General features: G+C 40.7%; 1 protein-coding gene across 7 annotated transcripts in view; it reads right to left on the bottom strand.

Annotated features, from left to right (window-relative positions):
* Positions 1–119: 119 nt before the first annotated feature.
* LOC133291992 (AP-2 complex subunit alpha-1-like) overlaps positions 120–17,279 on the bottom strand; it is a 40,910-nt gene continuing 23,750 nt past the window's right edge. For 3 of the 7 annotated variants that reach the window (XM_061490355.1, XM_061490384.1, XM_061490387.1), the window contains 13 exons: positions 14,337–14,443; positions 14,144–14,248; positions 13,927–14,047; positions 13,628–13,822; positions 13,243–13,464; positions 12,814–12,894; positions 12,477–12,641; positions 12,309–12,395; positions 1,611–1,736; positions 1,356–1,436; positions 1,181–1,252; positions 737–816; positions 120–656 (listed from right to left, as the gene is read on the bottom strand). In XM_061490355.1, the coding sequence (XP_061346339.1) occupies positions 506–656; positions 737–816; positions 1,181–1,252; positions 1,356–1,436; positions 1,611–1,736; positions 12,309–12,395; positions 12,477–12,641; positions 12,814–12,894; positions 13,243–13,464; positions 13,628–13,822; positions 13,927–14,047; positions 14,144–14,248; positions 14,337–14,443 (1,593 nt within the window). In that variant the 3' untranslated portion in view covers positions 120–505. Of the gene's footprint in view, positions 657–736; positions 817–1,180; positions 1,253–1,355; positions 1,437–1,610; positions 1,737–12,308; positions 12,396–12,476; positions 12,642–12,813; positions 12,895–13,242; positions 13,465–13,623; positions 13,823–13,926; positions 14,048–14,143; positions 14,249–14,336; positions 14,444–17,279 lie in introns of those variants that run through there. The other 4 variants (XM_061490371.1, XM_061490380.1, XM_061490363.1 and 1 more) reach the window with 4 other exon arrangements.

Genomic DNA, 17,279 nt, shown 5'->3' with positions numbered 1-17,279 from the left:
GCCAAATCGCATAAAGCCAGCATGGCACATTATAATCTCGTGTCAAATGGATTGAATTTTCAGACATCATAACACTGAATCCAAAGCATTTTGAAGCAAAAATATATATACTCCCCAAGATATAATTTTAGGGTATAAATATTTCAAACCGATAAAATTTGTTCTTTCCTATGCAAGATTTTACATGCTATAAAATTTATGTGCACCACAAGCAATCCAGTGAAAACAGGAAAGGGTAAAAAATATATGAAAAAAAAACCCTTGCCCAAATATGATAATAAAATCGCTTTTAAGGAACAACCACTTTATGCTGAAAGAACCTAAAAAAATGCCGATCAACCCAGAAATATCAAACACTCAGCTACTAACAAACTAAGTCAGCCTCGATTCCGCCAGCCCTTCCATCATGGCTTTTTTATCCACCCCACTAGCTTGAGGAAAGGGGCTGTGTAATTCAGGTTTACAAGTGTAATGAACATCCTCATGAATTGTCGCCTTTATATTGTCACAGAAGAGCAGCCAGCATCGCCCCAGGGTCCGTCAATGCTTCGTGTGCATTGGCTTGTTGAGCTATTGGTGGTGTTGGAGGTTCTTGAGTAGGTATATGGGTTGCTGTGGGGATGTTGACTAGTTGTTCCTTGATGAATTCCTTCAACCTGCAAAACCAAAATCAGAATATGTACAAAAGCTGTAGAATCTATCGATAGCTTCCTGTAACTTAAAAACTAAAACATACTCAAATGTTAGTGATGGGTCCCCTGAAGCAACTGTCATTCGCAGCTGGGTTCTGTCTGCTGGATCAGTTTCAATTCTTACCTGAACATCATTTAAATAAAATGTTAAAGAAACTATCTCAAATTATTTCCATGATTTTAGAAATGCAGAATAATTTAATAAGTTCAATAACGAATGCATGGCAAATGTAATAAAACCAGAGTTTAATCACAGTTTAGTGTTGACAATCAATCAACATCACAGCACTCCATCCCTGTCTGCACGTAGGTACTTACCAAAACTGACAGTTAAAGAAAATAATCATTTATGATCCTGAAGTTGGAGCAGGCGAAAATAGCTTCTTTCATTTCCCCTCATTTTCGTTTAAAAGATTACTTCAAGAATTCTAGATTATACTCTTTAGCAGGAACTGCAATGAGATATGCTGTTCAACATATATACTTACCAAACAGAGCATGGCCTTTGTACTTTCTGAATAGAATGTTGTACTTGCAACAAGATTGTTTGGATTGGGGTCCTAAGGCAGATAGAAAGCAGAAAAAAATTATAAATAAATATAGGTGTTAACGAATTAACAGGAAAATGAACAAAAGCAAAAAAGTGGGACTTCAATATCATACAAGCCCTGGGCAAATGGTCAAAGAGTAACTATTGAAAAAGTTTGCCAATTCAAGCAGTTGAAGTGGTCTAACACCTCTAACCTGCAAAATAAACAAAATGAACCTATGACTGCAATGATCAGAAACAAGACAGTCAATCAGCGAAAGATATGTGCAAGGTTGAATTTAACTTGACTGAAATTAACACAGCCTAATTGGCAAATATACAAACTTCACCTAATAGCATGTTAGGTGTACATAATTCAGAATGCATACCACTTCTTGAACCTTTAAAGGTGGTCCAGTAAGTGATCTCCATTGAGGGAAAAACTCCACAGCAGATACTACTATAGGCTGAAGAAATTTATTCAGGACAGCCGGAAGGCGAAGTCTGGCATTGACCTATGAAATGACACAGATGAGTATGCAGTCACAGATTGAGTACCAGGGTTTATAATTGTCGCACGTTGAAAATTTAACTCTATTTTCCCAAACTTACAATTGAAATTCAAAATCTTATTATTACAATCATTTTTGTGATATTTCGATTTCTTCAATAACAAGGATCAGTTTAATATAAGGAACATGTTTTCTATAAACTAAAAAATTGCACTAAATCACAACTTCGATAAGTAATTCCCACTATCCAATTGAACTTTGAAGCAAAATCAACATGATAAGGTTTAAGATTCCATGTTGGACTTAATTAGAAACATCTCTCAAGATAATTTGTTTTTATGGGAGTAATATAATGTTGCAATTAACCAAACTCTTTATTTTCATACATTTGTTTTTATGCAGTACATGATTAACTGTGTTGGGCATTGTTAGAATAGATATGATTAGATTACTTTTTATCTGTAAATATTCTTCTTGGATTAGATCTGGGCTTCTCACTTAAGCCCATTAGGGTCTCTATATATTGTAATTCTTTGTATTAGATTAATATACAACACGTTATTTTATATTCAAGTTGGTACTAGAGCTCTTTTGTTCTGGGGACCCTCGCTTTCGCTTAAAACTTCGTTCTCGCTTTAAAACCTAAGCCCACTGCTTAGGAATCCTCTTTTCTTTGCCGTGCGTCCTTCCGGCAAGCCATACAGGGTTGTAAGCTCCCTTAGAATAATTTCCGAACGCGTCAGCACCTCCGACAGCCACCAGAACCGCCGTCCAGCACTGTTCAGGCCGCCAGAGAAGTTTTCCGGTGAGTTTTCGAACCCAACCACCCGCGATCAAGAGCCTCTCCTCCCGGCGACCAAGTCTGTGGAAGTCCAACCACCATCGCAGCCGTCACGCGCCGTTTTTCTCCTCTGCACGTGGTGCTCACACGCCACCTTCTTCCGGCGCGTATGCACTGTTATGGTGGAATTTTTCGGCCGTTTTTGGACAGAAAAGCTCGTCCTCTCCTCCCCTTTTCAGATCTGTGATTGGATCTTTGTGGGTCTCACTTTTTGTGCGCGCCTCTTCTTGATTTGTGATCAGGTTCGTTCCTATTTACCCGGTTTATACCCTTGTGATTTAATATAATGGCAGCAACTCCTCCTGTTCATTAGGAGGTCAATTCTCCCTGTCGTCTTGTCAAAAGTTCTCCTAATATCATCTCCACCAATGTTGGGCTCATTACCTCTTCAAAGTTGAAGGGTTCTGTTAATTACAAGAACTAGGCCACCTCTGTTCGAGTTTGGTTCTTTGGACAGGGACATGGGAACCATCTCACGACTAAATCTACTGATATTCCTAAGGAGGAAAAATCTGATTGGGAAAGGATTGACAACCAACTTCTCAGTATCCTTTGGCAGTCTATTGATCCAGTCGTCTTGGACATCTTCTATTCTTTTCAAACTTGCACTGAAGTGTGGGAGGAAGCAAAACACCTCTACACTAATGATGTTCAGCAGCTCTATTCCATCATGTCTCAGTTTATGGATCTGTGCAAATCATTTGACACTCAGATGGAGACATATGTTGGCAAAAGTCGATCTTTGATGCAGGCATATTTGGATATGTTGCCTTACCCTACTGATGCTTCTGCATATCGGAAACAGGTGGAACGTCTCTTTATGGTTGTCACACTTTCTGGTCTCCCCGAAGAATATGATAATGTCCGGGATACTATCTTGACTAGTGGGGATCCTGATCTATCAATGACGTATCAGCGTCTTCTGAATCTTAATAAGAAATCTGCTCCTGCATCGTCTGCTGTTGTTGATTCCACTGCTCTAGTTTCCCGTACTGACTTTCGCGGGTACATTGGAGGTGGACGTGGACGTGGTAGAAGCCAGGGAGGACGTGGCCAGCGACCTCGTTGTCATTAGTGTCAGCAACTTGGTCATTATGAGGAACGTTGCTACACAAAGTATCCTCACCTGCAACCTTCTCATGCTGCTAATATAGCTCAATCGGATACTGCTTCAAATGGTACAGTCTCTCTCCCCTCTGAAGACTATGCAGCACTCCAGACCCTTCTCAGGAAGGCCTCTCCTCAGTCTCAAGCCTCTACTTCAGAAACTGGTAATCCTGTTGCTTGTGTTTCTCATTCTGCATCACTTGGTCCTTGGATATTTGACTCAGGTGCTACTGATCACCTCTGTGGTAATAAGGAACTCTTTTCACCTCTTACATATTCTGACAATTTACCCTCTTTTACTCTTGCTGATGGCACTAAAGCCCCTGTTCATGGGATTGGACAAATTTGTCCAACCTCCTCATTGACCTTGACATCAGTCTATTACATTCCTGATATCCCATATAACTTAATCTCTGTTAGTAAGTTGATCAACTCTCTTAATTGTTTTGTTACCTTCTCAAACCATTTTGTTTCTGTGCAGGATCCGGGTACGGAGAAGACAATTAGAGTGGGCCGTGAGTCACGGGGTCTGTTCTACCTGGTTGTGCCGAGTCCTTCAGTTGCTTGCTCTCTCATAGAATCTCCACAACTCATTCACAGTCGCCTCGATCATCCTAGTCTTTCAAAATTGCAAAAGATGGTTCCTCTTTTATCTGGTCTTCAGACTTTAGATTGTCAGTCCTGTCAGCAAGGGAAGCACATACGCTCCTCCTTTGCCAATCGAGTCAATAAACGAGCTGATGCTCCCTTTTCAATTATTCATTCAGATATTTGGGATCCAAGTCGTAGTGTCTGTTTTAGGGTTTCGATATTTTGTTACCTTTATTGATTATTTTTCACGTTGTACTTGGATTTATTTAATGAAAAACCGTTCTGAGTTATTTTCTATTTATCAAAAATTTTCTGCTGAAATTCAAACTCAATTTGGTGCTTTTATTCGTATTTTACGTAGTGACAATGCTAAGGAATATGTTTCTGTTGACTTTTCTAATTTCTTAGCCACACAGGGTACTTTACACCAAATTACTTGTCCTCACACTCCACAACAAAATGGAGTAGCTGAATGTAAACATAGACATCTCATTGAGACTGCACGAACTCTTCTTATTCACATGCATGTTCTTCTTCACTTCTGGGCCGATGCAGTCCTTGCCTCTTGTTTTCTCATCAACCGTATGCCTTCATCTGTGCTTAATAATGACATTCCTTATAACTTGTTGCTTCCAGATGTTCCCCTCTATCCTCACATGTCTTTGGTTGTACCTGTTTTGTTCATGATCTCACTCCTGGTAAAGACAAGTTAACATCCAAAGCCTTTAAATGTATTTTTCTTGGTTATTCTCGTCTTCGAAAGGGTTATCGTTATTCTCCCGATCTTAAGCGTTACTTTGTTTCCGCTGATGTCACTTTTCTTGATCAACAACCCTTTAATTCTATCCCATCTCAATTGTCACAGGTTGATCATGTTCTTCCTGTTCTTTTTCTTGACTTGTCTTTGCCAGCTGCAGGTACTTCTATTCCAGATGAGCAACCTATTGCTTCCATACCTGAAGACCGTCCTCTTCTCACCTATCAGCGTTGCAAAACTGTGCCTCCTGTCGACTCGACTCTTGCTGACTTATCGCCCACTCCAGTTGATTCTTCCCCTTCGGCTCCTTCACCAGAGGCTCTTCCCATTGCTCAAAGAAAAGGCACACGTACTACTCGTAACCCTTATCCTCTTTATACCTTTTTGAGCTATGACCGTTTTTCTCCTCCTCATTTCACCATTGTTTCTAGTCTTTCTTCTGTTTCTATTCCTAAGACCATAGGTGAAGCACTTTCCCATCCCGGGTGGCGCCAAGCGATGCTTGATGATATGACTGCACTTCATTCCAATGGCACTTGGGACCTTGTTTCTGCTCCTCCAGAAAAGTCTATAGTTGGTTGTCGTTGGGTTTTTACTGTGAAAGTTGGACCTGATGGCCATGTTGATCATCTCAAGGCACGCCTAGTTGCAAAGGGTTTTACTCAAATCTTCGGCCTTGATTATAGCTGTTAGATATGATTAGATATGATTAGTCTGTAATTCTTCTGATTGTATTAGGTGTGGGCCTTTCCTATAAGCCCATTAGAGTCTCTATATATTGTAACTCTCTGAATTAAATCAATACACAACATATTATTTTATATTCAAGTTGGTACCTGAGCTCTTTCGTTTTGGGGACCCTCGCTTCCGCTCAGAAACTTTGTTTTCGCCTTAAAACCTAAGCCCACTGCTTAGGAGTCATCTTTTCTTTGTCGTGCGTCCTTCCGGCAAGACATCAAGGACTGTAAGTCCCTTCCAAGCAATTTCCGAACGCGTCAGCACCTCCGACGGTCAGCGGAACCACCGTCCGCCACCGTTAGCCACTGTTCAGGCCGCCGGAGCACTTTTTCGGCAAGTTTTCAGCTCGGTTAGAACACGATCAGAACCCTCTTCCCCCGTCGACCAACTCTGCCGAAGGCACATCACCGGCGGCCAAGTCACGCGCCCTCACGCGCGGCTGAGCTTCTCTGCGCGTGGTCCTCACGCGCCGCCTCTCACCGGCGCGTGAGCACTGTTCCGGTGAAACCATCACAGACAGACTCGCCCTTCTCTCACCTTTCCAGATCTGTGGTCCTTCTGTCGTGGGTCTCTTCCGTTGAGAAGATATCGGACAAAAGCATTTTGTTCCATAGCCGTTGGTCTCTTTCCGGCACTGTTCCGTACGTTTGGTCATTCTGATTATTTATTTTTTGCGTGATTTCTTGTGAGTTTGCAGTTCTTTGCTTTTATCTGGTCATTTTTTTTTATATTTTTGAGATGGAAGGCTTAGGTAGTATATCCAAAAACATTACCAGTACTACCCCCTTCATTACAACGATCAAACTGACCGGAGCTGTTACTTACAAGACCTGGTCTACCTCAGTTAAGATCTGGTTTACTGGTCAGGGATACGGTCAACATCTCACAACTAAGTCTCCCAAGGATCAGGCATCTGACTAGGAAAAGATTGATGCTCAACTCCTAAGTATCCTTTGGCAGTCCATTGATCCGACACTTATAAACATTTTCATCTCCTTTGAGACCTGCAATGACGTATGGGAGGAAGCTAAAAACCTGTACACCAATGACATTCAGCAGCTTTATTCCATTGTGTCTCAGATAATGGAATTGCGCAAATCTCCGGAGTCTCGAATGGAAACTTATATTGGTAAGATTCATTCTTTGATGCAAGAATTCTTAGCTATGTTACCTCATGCTGCAGATGCCACTGCGTACAAGAAGCAGGTGGAGCGCTTCTTTATGGTCGTAACCCTCTCTGGTCTTTCTGAGGAGTTAGAAAGTGTTCGTAAGAATATTCTAACCAGTGCTGAGACTCCTAGCCTATCACACACTTTCCAGCGCCTTCTGAATCTTAAGAATAAATCAACAGCTCCCACACGTGTGCCAGCTACCGATTCCACTGCATTCTTTTCTCGCTCCAATGATTCTTGGAACAGTGGACGCGGTCGCGGACGTGGCCGTGGACAGGGTGGCCGCGGACAGAGGCCTCGTTGCAATTATTGCCAGAATTTTGGACACTTTGAAGAACGCTGCTACAGGAAGTACCCTCACTTGAAACCACCGACTGCCAACTTTGCTTAGATTGATGTTACACCACCTTCCGCTGGATCAGTAACTCTTTCCAGTGCCGAATATGAGGCACTTCTCAAGAAGGTTTCCTCTCAGCATCCCACTCAAGAAACTAGTAATCATGTTGCTTGCCTTTCTCAATCATTTCTTGGACCCTGAATAATAGACTTAGGTGCTACTCATCACCTTTGTGATAATAAGGATCTTTTCACTTCACTTTCTTATTCTAATAATTTACCCTCTGTTACTCTAACTGATGGCACTAAGGCTCCTGCTCGTGGAATTTGGGAAGCCAACCCAACTCCCTTTTTAGCCTTGACCTCTGTTTATTATATACCCGACATTCCTTTTAATTCAATTTCTGTTAGCCAGTTGATTCAGTCTCTTTCATGTATTGTTACCTTCTCTAAACAATCCTTCTCTATGCAGGATCCGGGTACGGGGAAGACGATTGGAGCGGGCATTGAGTCACGAGGTCTTTACTATTTGATTGCACCACCTTCTCCAGTAGCATGTTCACTCACAGAGTCTCCTGAGCTACTTCACAGTCGTCTGGGTCATCGAAGCCTCTCCAAGCTTCAGCATATGGTTCCTTTTTTATCTAGTCTTAAGTCTTTAAATTGTCAGTTTTGTCAGCAAGGAAAACACACTCGCTCCTCCTTTGCTAATAGAGTCAATAAAAGAGCTGATGCTCCCTTTTCTATTGTTCATTCTGACATTTGGGGTCCGAGTCAAACAATGTCTGTTTTGGGTTTTCAGTATTGTCACCTTTATTGATGATTTCTCTCGTTGTACTTGGGTTTATTTAATGAAAAATCGTTCTGAATTATTTTCAATTTATAAAAAAATTTGTGCTGAAATAACTACTCAATTGGGTGCTTCTATTCAAATCCTGCGTAGTGATAATGCAAGAGAATATGTGTCTTTTGAATTTTCTAATTTTTTGGAGAAACGTGGAACGATACACCAGACCACTTGCCCACACACTCCACAACAAAATGGAGTGGTTGAACGTAAAAATAGACATCTGGTTGAAACTGCACGTACCCTACTAATTCACATGAATGTTCCACTCCGTTTTTGGGCAGATGCTATAATCACCTGTTGCTTTCTCATCAATCGCATGCACTCTTCCGTACTTAATAATGAAGTGCCATATAGTGTTTTATTTCCAGGAGCACCTTCCTATCCTCTACCTCCACATGTATTTGGATGTACGTGCTTTGTTCATGATCTTACTCCAGGTAAAGATAAGTTAACATCCAAAGCTTTCAAGTGTGTTTTCGTTGGATACACTCGTTTTCAAAAGGGGTATCGTTGCTATTCTTCTAATCTCAAGCGTTATATTGTTTCGGCTGATGTCACTTTCCTTGATCAACAACCTTTTCATTCTATCCCGTCTCAGATAACACAAGTTGATCATGTTCTTCCTGTTCCTTGTCTTGATTTGTCTTTACCAGTTGCAAATGACTCTATCCCGGAATAGCTACCCCTTGCCTCCATCCCTTAGGAACGTCCTTTTCTCACCTATCAGCGTCGTCAGCCTGCGCCTCCAGCATATTTGACTCTTACGACTCACCACTTGCTCCAGTCGACTCTTCCCCTCCGGATCCTCCATCAGAGATTACTCCCATTGCCCTTCGCAAAGGTATTCGATCCACTCGCAACCCTCATCCACTTTATAGTTTCTTGAGTTATGATAGACTTTCTTCACCACATTTTACTTTTGTTTCTAGTCTTTCGTCTGTTTCTATTCCTAAAACAACCGGTGAAGCACTATCTCATCCGGGTTGGCGTTGGGCGATGATTGATGAAATGCAAGCACTTCATTCCGATGGCACCTGGGATCTTGTTCATGCTCCTCCCGGAAAGTCAGTGGTCGGCTGTCGATGGGTATTCACTGTCAAAATTGGTCCTGATGGCACTGTTGATCGCCTCAAAGCTCGTTTGGTGGCCAAAGGTTACACTCAGATATTTGGTCTTGACTATGGGCATATTTTTTCTCCTGTTGCCAAGATGGCATCTGTCCGCCTATTTCTTGCTCTTGCTGCTGTTCGTCACTGGCCACTCCTTCAACTTGACATCAAAAATGCCTTTCTTCATGGTGATTTGCAAGAAGAAGTTTACATGGAGCAACCACCGGGTTTTGTTGCTCAGGGGGAGTCTGGAAAAGTGTGTCGTCTTCAAAAATCCTTACATGGTCTCAAGCAGTCTCCTCGAGCATGGTTCAGTCGCTTCAGTTCTGCCGTTCAGGCGTTTGGCTTAATCCGCAGTAAAGTTGATCATTCTGTATTTTATAGGATTACATCTCCTGACAAGTGCATCTATTTGTTAGTCTATGTTGATGACATCATTCTCACTGGAAGTGATCAAGACGGAATTCGTCAGTTAAAACAACATTTATTCAGTGCATTTCAAACAAAGGACCTTGGGAAGCTGCGTTACTTCTTGGGAATTGAGGTGGCGCAATCTAGACAGGGCATTTCTATTTGTCAAAGGAAGTATGCCTTGGATATCCTTGAAGAAACTGGTATGTTGGAGAGTAAACCAGTTGATACACCCATGGATCCTAATGTCAAGTTATTGCCCGGACAGGGGGAGCCGTTATCTGATCCTGGACTTTATCAGAGGCTAATTGGGAAGCTCAATTATCTTACGTGACTAGGCCAGATATTTCTTTCGCTGTTAGTACGGCTAGTCAGTTCCTTGATTCCCCTTGTGATTCCCATTGGGATGCTACTGTGAGGATCCTCCGATACATCAAAGGAGCACCAGGAAAAGGGTTGTTGTATTCAGATCAGGGAAATACAAAAATTTGTGGTTATTCAGATGCTGATTGGGCAGGATCACCCTCGGACAGGCGCTCTACTTCTGGCTATTGTGTCTTCTGTGGAGGAAACTTAATTTCGTGGAAGAGCAAGAAACAACCTGTAGTTGCTCGGTCTAGTGCAGAAGCTGCGTATCGTACAATGGCAAATACTACCTGTGAGTTAATCTGGTTAAAGCAGTTGATTCAGGAACTTCATCTTTGTGAACAGAAACAACCAATGACACTCATCTGTGATAATCAAGCTGCGCTACATATATCCTCTAATCCTGTCTTCCATGAGAGGACCAAACATATAGAGATTGATTGTCACTTCATTCGAGAAAAGATTCAATTAGGAGAAATCAAGACTGCTTTCGTCAACTCCTCTAATCCACTCGCGGATGTCTTCACTAAAGCTCTTAGAGGTCCTCGGGTTCAATACATTTGTAACAAGCTTGGTGCTCACAATATATACGCACCAGCTTGAGGGGGAGTGTTAGATATGATTAGATATGATTAGTCTGATTAGATATGATTAGTCTGTAATTATTCTGATTGTATTAGGTCTGGGCCTTTCCTATAAGCCCATTAGAGTCTCTATATATTGTAACTCTCTGAATTAAATCAATACACAACATATTATTTTATATTCAAGTATAGCGATACATTCTCTCCGGTCGCTAAGATGGCGTCAGTTTGCCTATTTCTTGCTCTTGCTGCTGTTCGTCACTGGCCACTCCTTCAACTTGACATCAAAAATGCCTTTCTTCATGGTGATTTACAAGAAGTTTACATTGGAGTAACCACCTGGTTTTGTTGCTCAAGGGGAGTCTGGGAAGGTTAGTCGTCTTCACAAATCCTTATATGGTCTCAAGCAGTCTCCTCGGGCATGGTTCAGTCGCTTCAGGTTCTACTGTTTAGGCGTTTGGCTTAATTCGCAGTAAAGTTGACCATTCTGTATTTTATAGGATCACATCTCCTGATAAGTGCATCTATTTGTTAGTCTATGTTGATGACATCATTCTTACCGGGAGTGATCAAGCTGAAATTCATCAGTTAAAACAGTATTTATTAAGTCAATTTCAAACAAAGGACCTTGGGAAGCTGCGTTACTTCTTGGGAATTGAGGTGGCACAATCTAGACCGGGCATTTCTATCTGTCAAAGGAAGTATGCCTTGGATATCCTAGAAGAGACTAGTATGTTGGGCTGTAAACCAATTAATACACCCATGGATCCCAATGTCAAGTTATTGCCCGGACAGGGGAGCTGTTATCTGATCCTGGTCGTTATCGGAGGCTAATTAGGAAGCTCAATTATCTTACTTGACTATGCCAGACATTTCTTTCGCTGTTAGTATGGCTAGTCAGTTCCTTGATTCCCCTTGTGATTCTCATTGGGATGCTGCTGTGAGGATTCTCCGATACATCAAAGGAGCACCAGGAAAAGGTTTGCTGTATTCGGATTAGGGAAATACAGAAATTTGTGGCTATTCAGATGCTGATTGGGCAGGATCACCCTCAGACAGGCGCTCTACTCCTGGCTATTGTGTCTTCTTTGGAGGAAACTTAATTTCTTGGAAGAGCAAGAAACAACCTGTTGTTGCTCGATCTAGTGCAGAAGCTGAGTATCGTGCAATGGCAATTACTACATGTGAGTTAATCTGGTTAAAGCAGTTGATTCAGGAGCTTCATATTTGTGAACAGAAACAACCCATGACACTCATTTGTGATAATCAAGTTGCGCTACATATATCCTCTAATCCTGTATTTCATGAAAGAACCAAACATATAGAGATTGATTGTCACTTCATTCGAGAAAGGATTCAGTTAGGAGAAATCAAGACAGCTTTTGTCAACTCTAATGATCAACTAGCGGATGTCTTCACTAAAGCTCTTAGAGGTCCTCGGGTTGAATACATTTGTAGCAAGCTTGGTGCTCACAATATATACGCACCAGCTTGAGGGGGAGTGTTAGAATAGATATGATTAGATTACTTCCTATCTGTAAATATTCTTATTGGATTAGATCTGGGCTTCTCACTTAAGCCCATTAGGGTCTCTATATATTGTAACTCTTTGTATTAGATTAATATACAACACATTATTTTATATTCAAGTGGCATCATCTCTCAATGATTTGTCAAATTAGGAACATAAAACACAGGTTTAAATCAAAGTACCATATCGTTACCAAACTTGTAGGAGAAGTCAAGAACAGCCACATCCCTGCTCGGGTGGAGATTAATGATTTCAAGTGGGCATTGCACCTATGCAACCATGAGAGGAAAATTATATATAAATCTAACAAAATTAGAAAAGAATACTTTACAGTAGCAATGGTTTCTCACCTGTGCCCGGGGAGGTATAGTTTCTGGTACTAGTGAGAGCTCAATCTTCAAATGAGTGGGAGGCAATATTACAGCTTGAACAGAGACAAGAGGATAAGTATTCTTGTTCCCCAAGAAAAGAACAAGACGCCCATGATGAGCTCTCCATTCTGCTTTGATGCCAACCTGTTGCAAATACATGAATATACAAAAAACCCATGAACACAAGAAATCTACTATAACCTTGAACGTAATTAATATAAAAAATAGAGGTCTCTACAATTGCAAGAATATATGATTTAGTCAAAACAAAAACTACTCAAGATTCAATTGTATTGGAGAAAAATGAAGAGAAAACCTGAATGTAAGGATCCTCATATAGAACCCCACTATCCTTCAAGCACAAAGAAAGAAATCTTTCAGCAGTATTTCCAATTGGCTGCACATACAAAGGGTAAAAATTGTTATTTTCCAATACATACAATTTGTTTAGCAGTAATATCATTTCAATGTAGAACAATGAGGAATGGAGTCTATAGGGGAAAGAGGATGCACGCCAAATGGACTATCATAAACTTGTGCAACATTCAAGTAAAGGAATAACTTTGGCATACAAATTAACAATGTGGTTCATCCTGAATTTTCATCTTTTGTGTAAAAGAAAAATTAAATTAATATATAAATACATGGTTCTAGATTACAAATGGTCTGCAGTAACATTCCAGTAACACATTGGGTAAAGCAAAAGACTTCATAATTATTATGGTACTTAAATCAATGAAGGTACCTGCAAAGAATTGCCCTGCTCTCCAGCAGGTACTATGGCTGAGGATTCAACTGCAGTACCTTCCAGTTCCCAATTTGTACTGGGCTGAGGTTGGACACTGCTACTGGGAGGGCCCTCAATAGCCAAGAGATCACCGAGGAGATCGGCAGGGGGAGGTTGAGAACCTACTTTACTCATAGTCCCATTTTCCTGGGATAAACTTTGATCTTCTGAATTATTATCCTGAATAAAAATGAAGTCAAGATCAAACTAAGAAGCACTAGGAGGAAACATGTTTTGGATAATATGGATAATAGTGTAATACTGTAACCCATCTAATGTTGACAAAAATGATAATGTAAAAAACAAAACACAAAAAGGGGTGGGCATGGAGGGAAGAACTAACCACATTACTGTTTGAGCTGGGGTTGGGCATCTTTACAATACCAAGTTGGCTGACAGGTGGCGTTCCATTGGCAGGGCGTTGGTCAGTTACAACCAAAGTATTTGAAGTTTGAGAAAGCTGCTGAGCTCGCAACTTTATAGCACTTTGTTCTGCAGTATCGACTTCAGTATCTTCAGCCTTTTTTATCAATGCAGACTGAATTCAAAGAAGAGCAATCCATGAGCATTATCCCGTTGATGACTAAACTGATCAAACAAAAATGTAAATAAGATGGCTCTGAAATAATAGAGCAAAAATACCTGCCGCTCAGGGAATTTAGGCATTTCAGCCAATATATCTACTAGAACCGCACCTTTTCTACTCAGTGCAAAATATTCAACAGCTCGTTGCTGTATCTCAACTTCAATGCAACTCTCATATCTTAAAACATGAGAAAATGGGTCAGAAAAACCTACATCATTCTGGCAAACCATAGACCAATCCATAATAGATGAATTGCAGAGAGGTAAATCTCACTTCTTAAATATTGCCCATATCTGATTCTGTAGTTCAGGGTCTGGTGGTTGAGTGTGCATAAGAATTTTAGCATATGTTGAGAGGAGAATAGGAATAGTGGAAGTCCTGAAAATAAAGCATGTCTCATAAGGTATCTAGGCCAAATGGAACCCAGCTATGAATTAATTGAGGAATATGGTCTGATTCCCCTTACGATACAGTAGGAAGCTTCTCATGTATAATGTTAAATATTTCTTTTGGACTACAACCGGGTTGTCTCACTAGAAGGTGTCCAAACTCTCCAAGGATGTATGCACTAACCTGTTGAAGTGTATCCAGATGAGAAACCGATATTAGGTTAATACAGGACTAAAATCAGACCTCATGCTCTGTCTCAGTGATTTGATAAACTAAAAAATGATTTAGTAACCGAATGAAACAATAGAGAGTAAAATTCATGAATAAACAGAAAAATATACTCATCAATTGTTAGAGATTCCCAAATGTTAATAGTTAGTTACAAATAGTTACAGTACACTACCGATAGCTAGTCAGCGCAATTGAGCTCAGTTTTAGACCTAATGGGTCAAGCCCAATTCACCAAGGAAAGGGAAGAGGTCATGAGGCAGGGAAGTATGGTCTGATCAAATGAGGAGGATTTGCTTCAAAGGACAACCAGGCTATCATTAGATGTTGGGTCACCTTACCATGCACAGCCCCGCCTCCTTGCTGGATACTTTCAAGCTCAATAATATACTAAGATCCAGCTTTTGTCGTGGCAGCAAGTTCAGCAAAGCTCAAAATCACATATTCCCTGTTTAGTGCACCCAAAACAGAGCTCTAGAATTCAGCAACCCGACCAACCCTTCACCTTGAAGACAAGTTGAATCTTGAGGAGGGAAGTATTGTTAGAGATTCCCAAATCCCAAATATCAACAGTTAGTAACCAGGTTTAATAGTAAGGTACCAATAGTTAGAACTATAAGTTAGAGAGGTTGGAATAACAATGGTTTAGCTTAAATGGGAGGAAGGATAGAAGGAGATTAGTTAGTGTGGAAAAACAGAGCAGTGGCTTTGCAAGGGGATACTGCTAGAGGAGATTTTTTTCCTTTGTTCTTTGTTTGAGATTCAATAAACACTATCAAAGTACTCTTTTTCCTTTCCTTTCTCCGTTTTTCTCAGATCTTTCTCTCTGGAAACTCACAACCCATTTCTAAGTTCCTAACATCATCATTCAGATTTAACTATTTAGTTATCCAGCACTATCCTCATTTTGTAAAGGTAGTTTTAGTTTTTATAAAGCGGCCAATTCAACCCAAAAAGTTAAGCTCTTAAGTGAAGATCATATTATTAATTTTATATTATATTCCTCTATCACGTCCCCTAAAATAAGATCTCATTAAATTTGAAGGGTGCACAATGTACAGGCCAATCTATCCATGTCAAGAAACTCCATAATATTTAATCATTTAATAATAAATTGGGACGGTGAGGATCAAACTCATAACCATTTGATCACAGTGACTCTGATATAATATAAAGCGCCAGTTCAATCCAAAGATTTAAGCTATTAAGTGAAGGCCACGTTAACGGTTTTATACTATATTTCTCTGACAGTTTTATTACCATAAACTTTGAAATGATAAAAAAGGAAAATATTCTAAAGAGATTTGCAAAAACATTACAAACTGATAATCAAATTTAACAATGGAAACACTTAAACGGCCACAGTTACTAGAATCGCACAATTCATGATTCGAAGCACACGATTCAATATGATTTGCTAAGCCAGTGATTCATATCACGTGATGAATCGGAGATGACTTTGAGTCGTGCAATACAAGCATGAATCAGTATGATTCCATATTACTGTTATGAATCGCAATATTCAACAACTCTGCATAACAGAGAATTGAAAAGTCAAATAAGCTTTAGTTGTTAAATCAAAAGAAACTAAAGGAGGAACGTCATTAAATGCATCTTATTTGATTATTTCATTGCCTTGTTTTCATTATTTTGAAACAAGGCCTCACACGTCACTCGTTCGCTCTATGCCTCCTATTTGGCTATTACATTGCTTTGTTTTCTTTCTTTTGAAACAAAGGTCTCCATAATTACTTGCTCATATATGCCCTTTATTTGGCTATACCATTGCTCTGTTTTTGTTCTTGTAAAGAACTAATTCAACCTAAAAGATTAAGCTGTTGGGTAAGGCTACCTTAATGGTTTTATACTTCTCTAACATGCCCCCTGACACGAGAGCCTACTCGTCATGAAGGGTGGATAATGCACAGGCTCTAAGAAATTCCACAAGAAAAAATGGGGGGCGGTGAAGGTCGAACTCGAGACACGAAGCTCTGATACCATGTAAAGAACCAATTCAACCCAAAAGCTTAAGCTATTGGGTGAGGCTACATTAATGGTTTTATATATCTCTAACACGCCCCCTTACAAGAGAGCCCATTGGGCTTGAAAGGAGGATGATGTATCAAGCCCAACCTACCTATGCTAAGAAATTTCACAAGAGAAAGTGGGGGGAGGTGAGGATCGAACTCGTGACATCGAGGTTCTAATACCATATAAAGAACCAATTCAACCCAAAAACTTAAGTTGTTGTGTGAGGCTAGAGTTAACCTCCGAGTGATCAAGTGATGATGCTACCATTAAAACAAATTATAAATGCAATAGAAAAATTTGCAGAACCAAGTGAATGGAGGCAAACAATAGCCAATCAAGAAGAAACACGAGCCGAATGTGAGACCCACAAAGAAACAAGGACAGATCTGGAAAGAGGAGGAAAAACTGAGTTGTTCTGTCCCGGAACAGTGCACACGCGCCGGTGAAGGGTGGGGCGTGAGCACCACGCGCAGGGAGAGGAAGCCAGGCGTGAAGGCACATGGGGGCTCCTCTGGTGATGGATCTTCCATAGAGCTGGTTGCCAGAGAGGGGGATCTAATCGTAGGTGTTCCGGTTGAACGGAGGTTGTGGCGACGGATGGTGGTTCTAACGGTTGAAGAAACAAGGCGGAGGGGCACGCGACGTAGAGGACCTGCCAGAGGGACACACGGCTGATGAAGATTTGCCAAAAGGACGGATGGCAAAGTAGAAGAGAACTTCCAAGCAGTGGGCTTAGGATTTTAGCGGAAGCGGATCCCCA

Source organism: Gastrolobium bilobum, unplaced genomic scaffold, assembly GCF_033153095.1.
Source record: "Gastrolobium bilobum isolate Gb01-03AN ecotype WA unplaced genomic scaffold, APGP_CSIRO_Gbil_v1 utg2246, whole genome shotgun sequence".
NCBI lineage: Eukaryota > Viridiplantae > Streptophyta > Magnoliopsida > Fabales > Fabaceae > Gastrolobium > Gastrolobium bilobum.
This window is presented reverse-complemented; position numbering and strand designations above follow the sequence as displayed.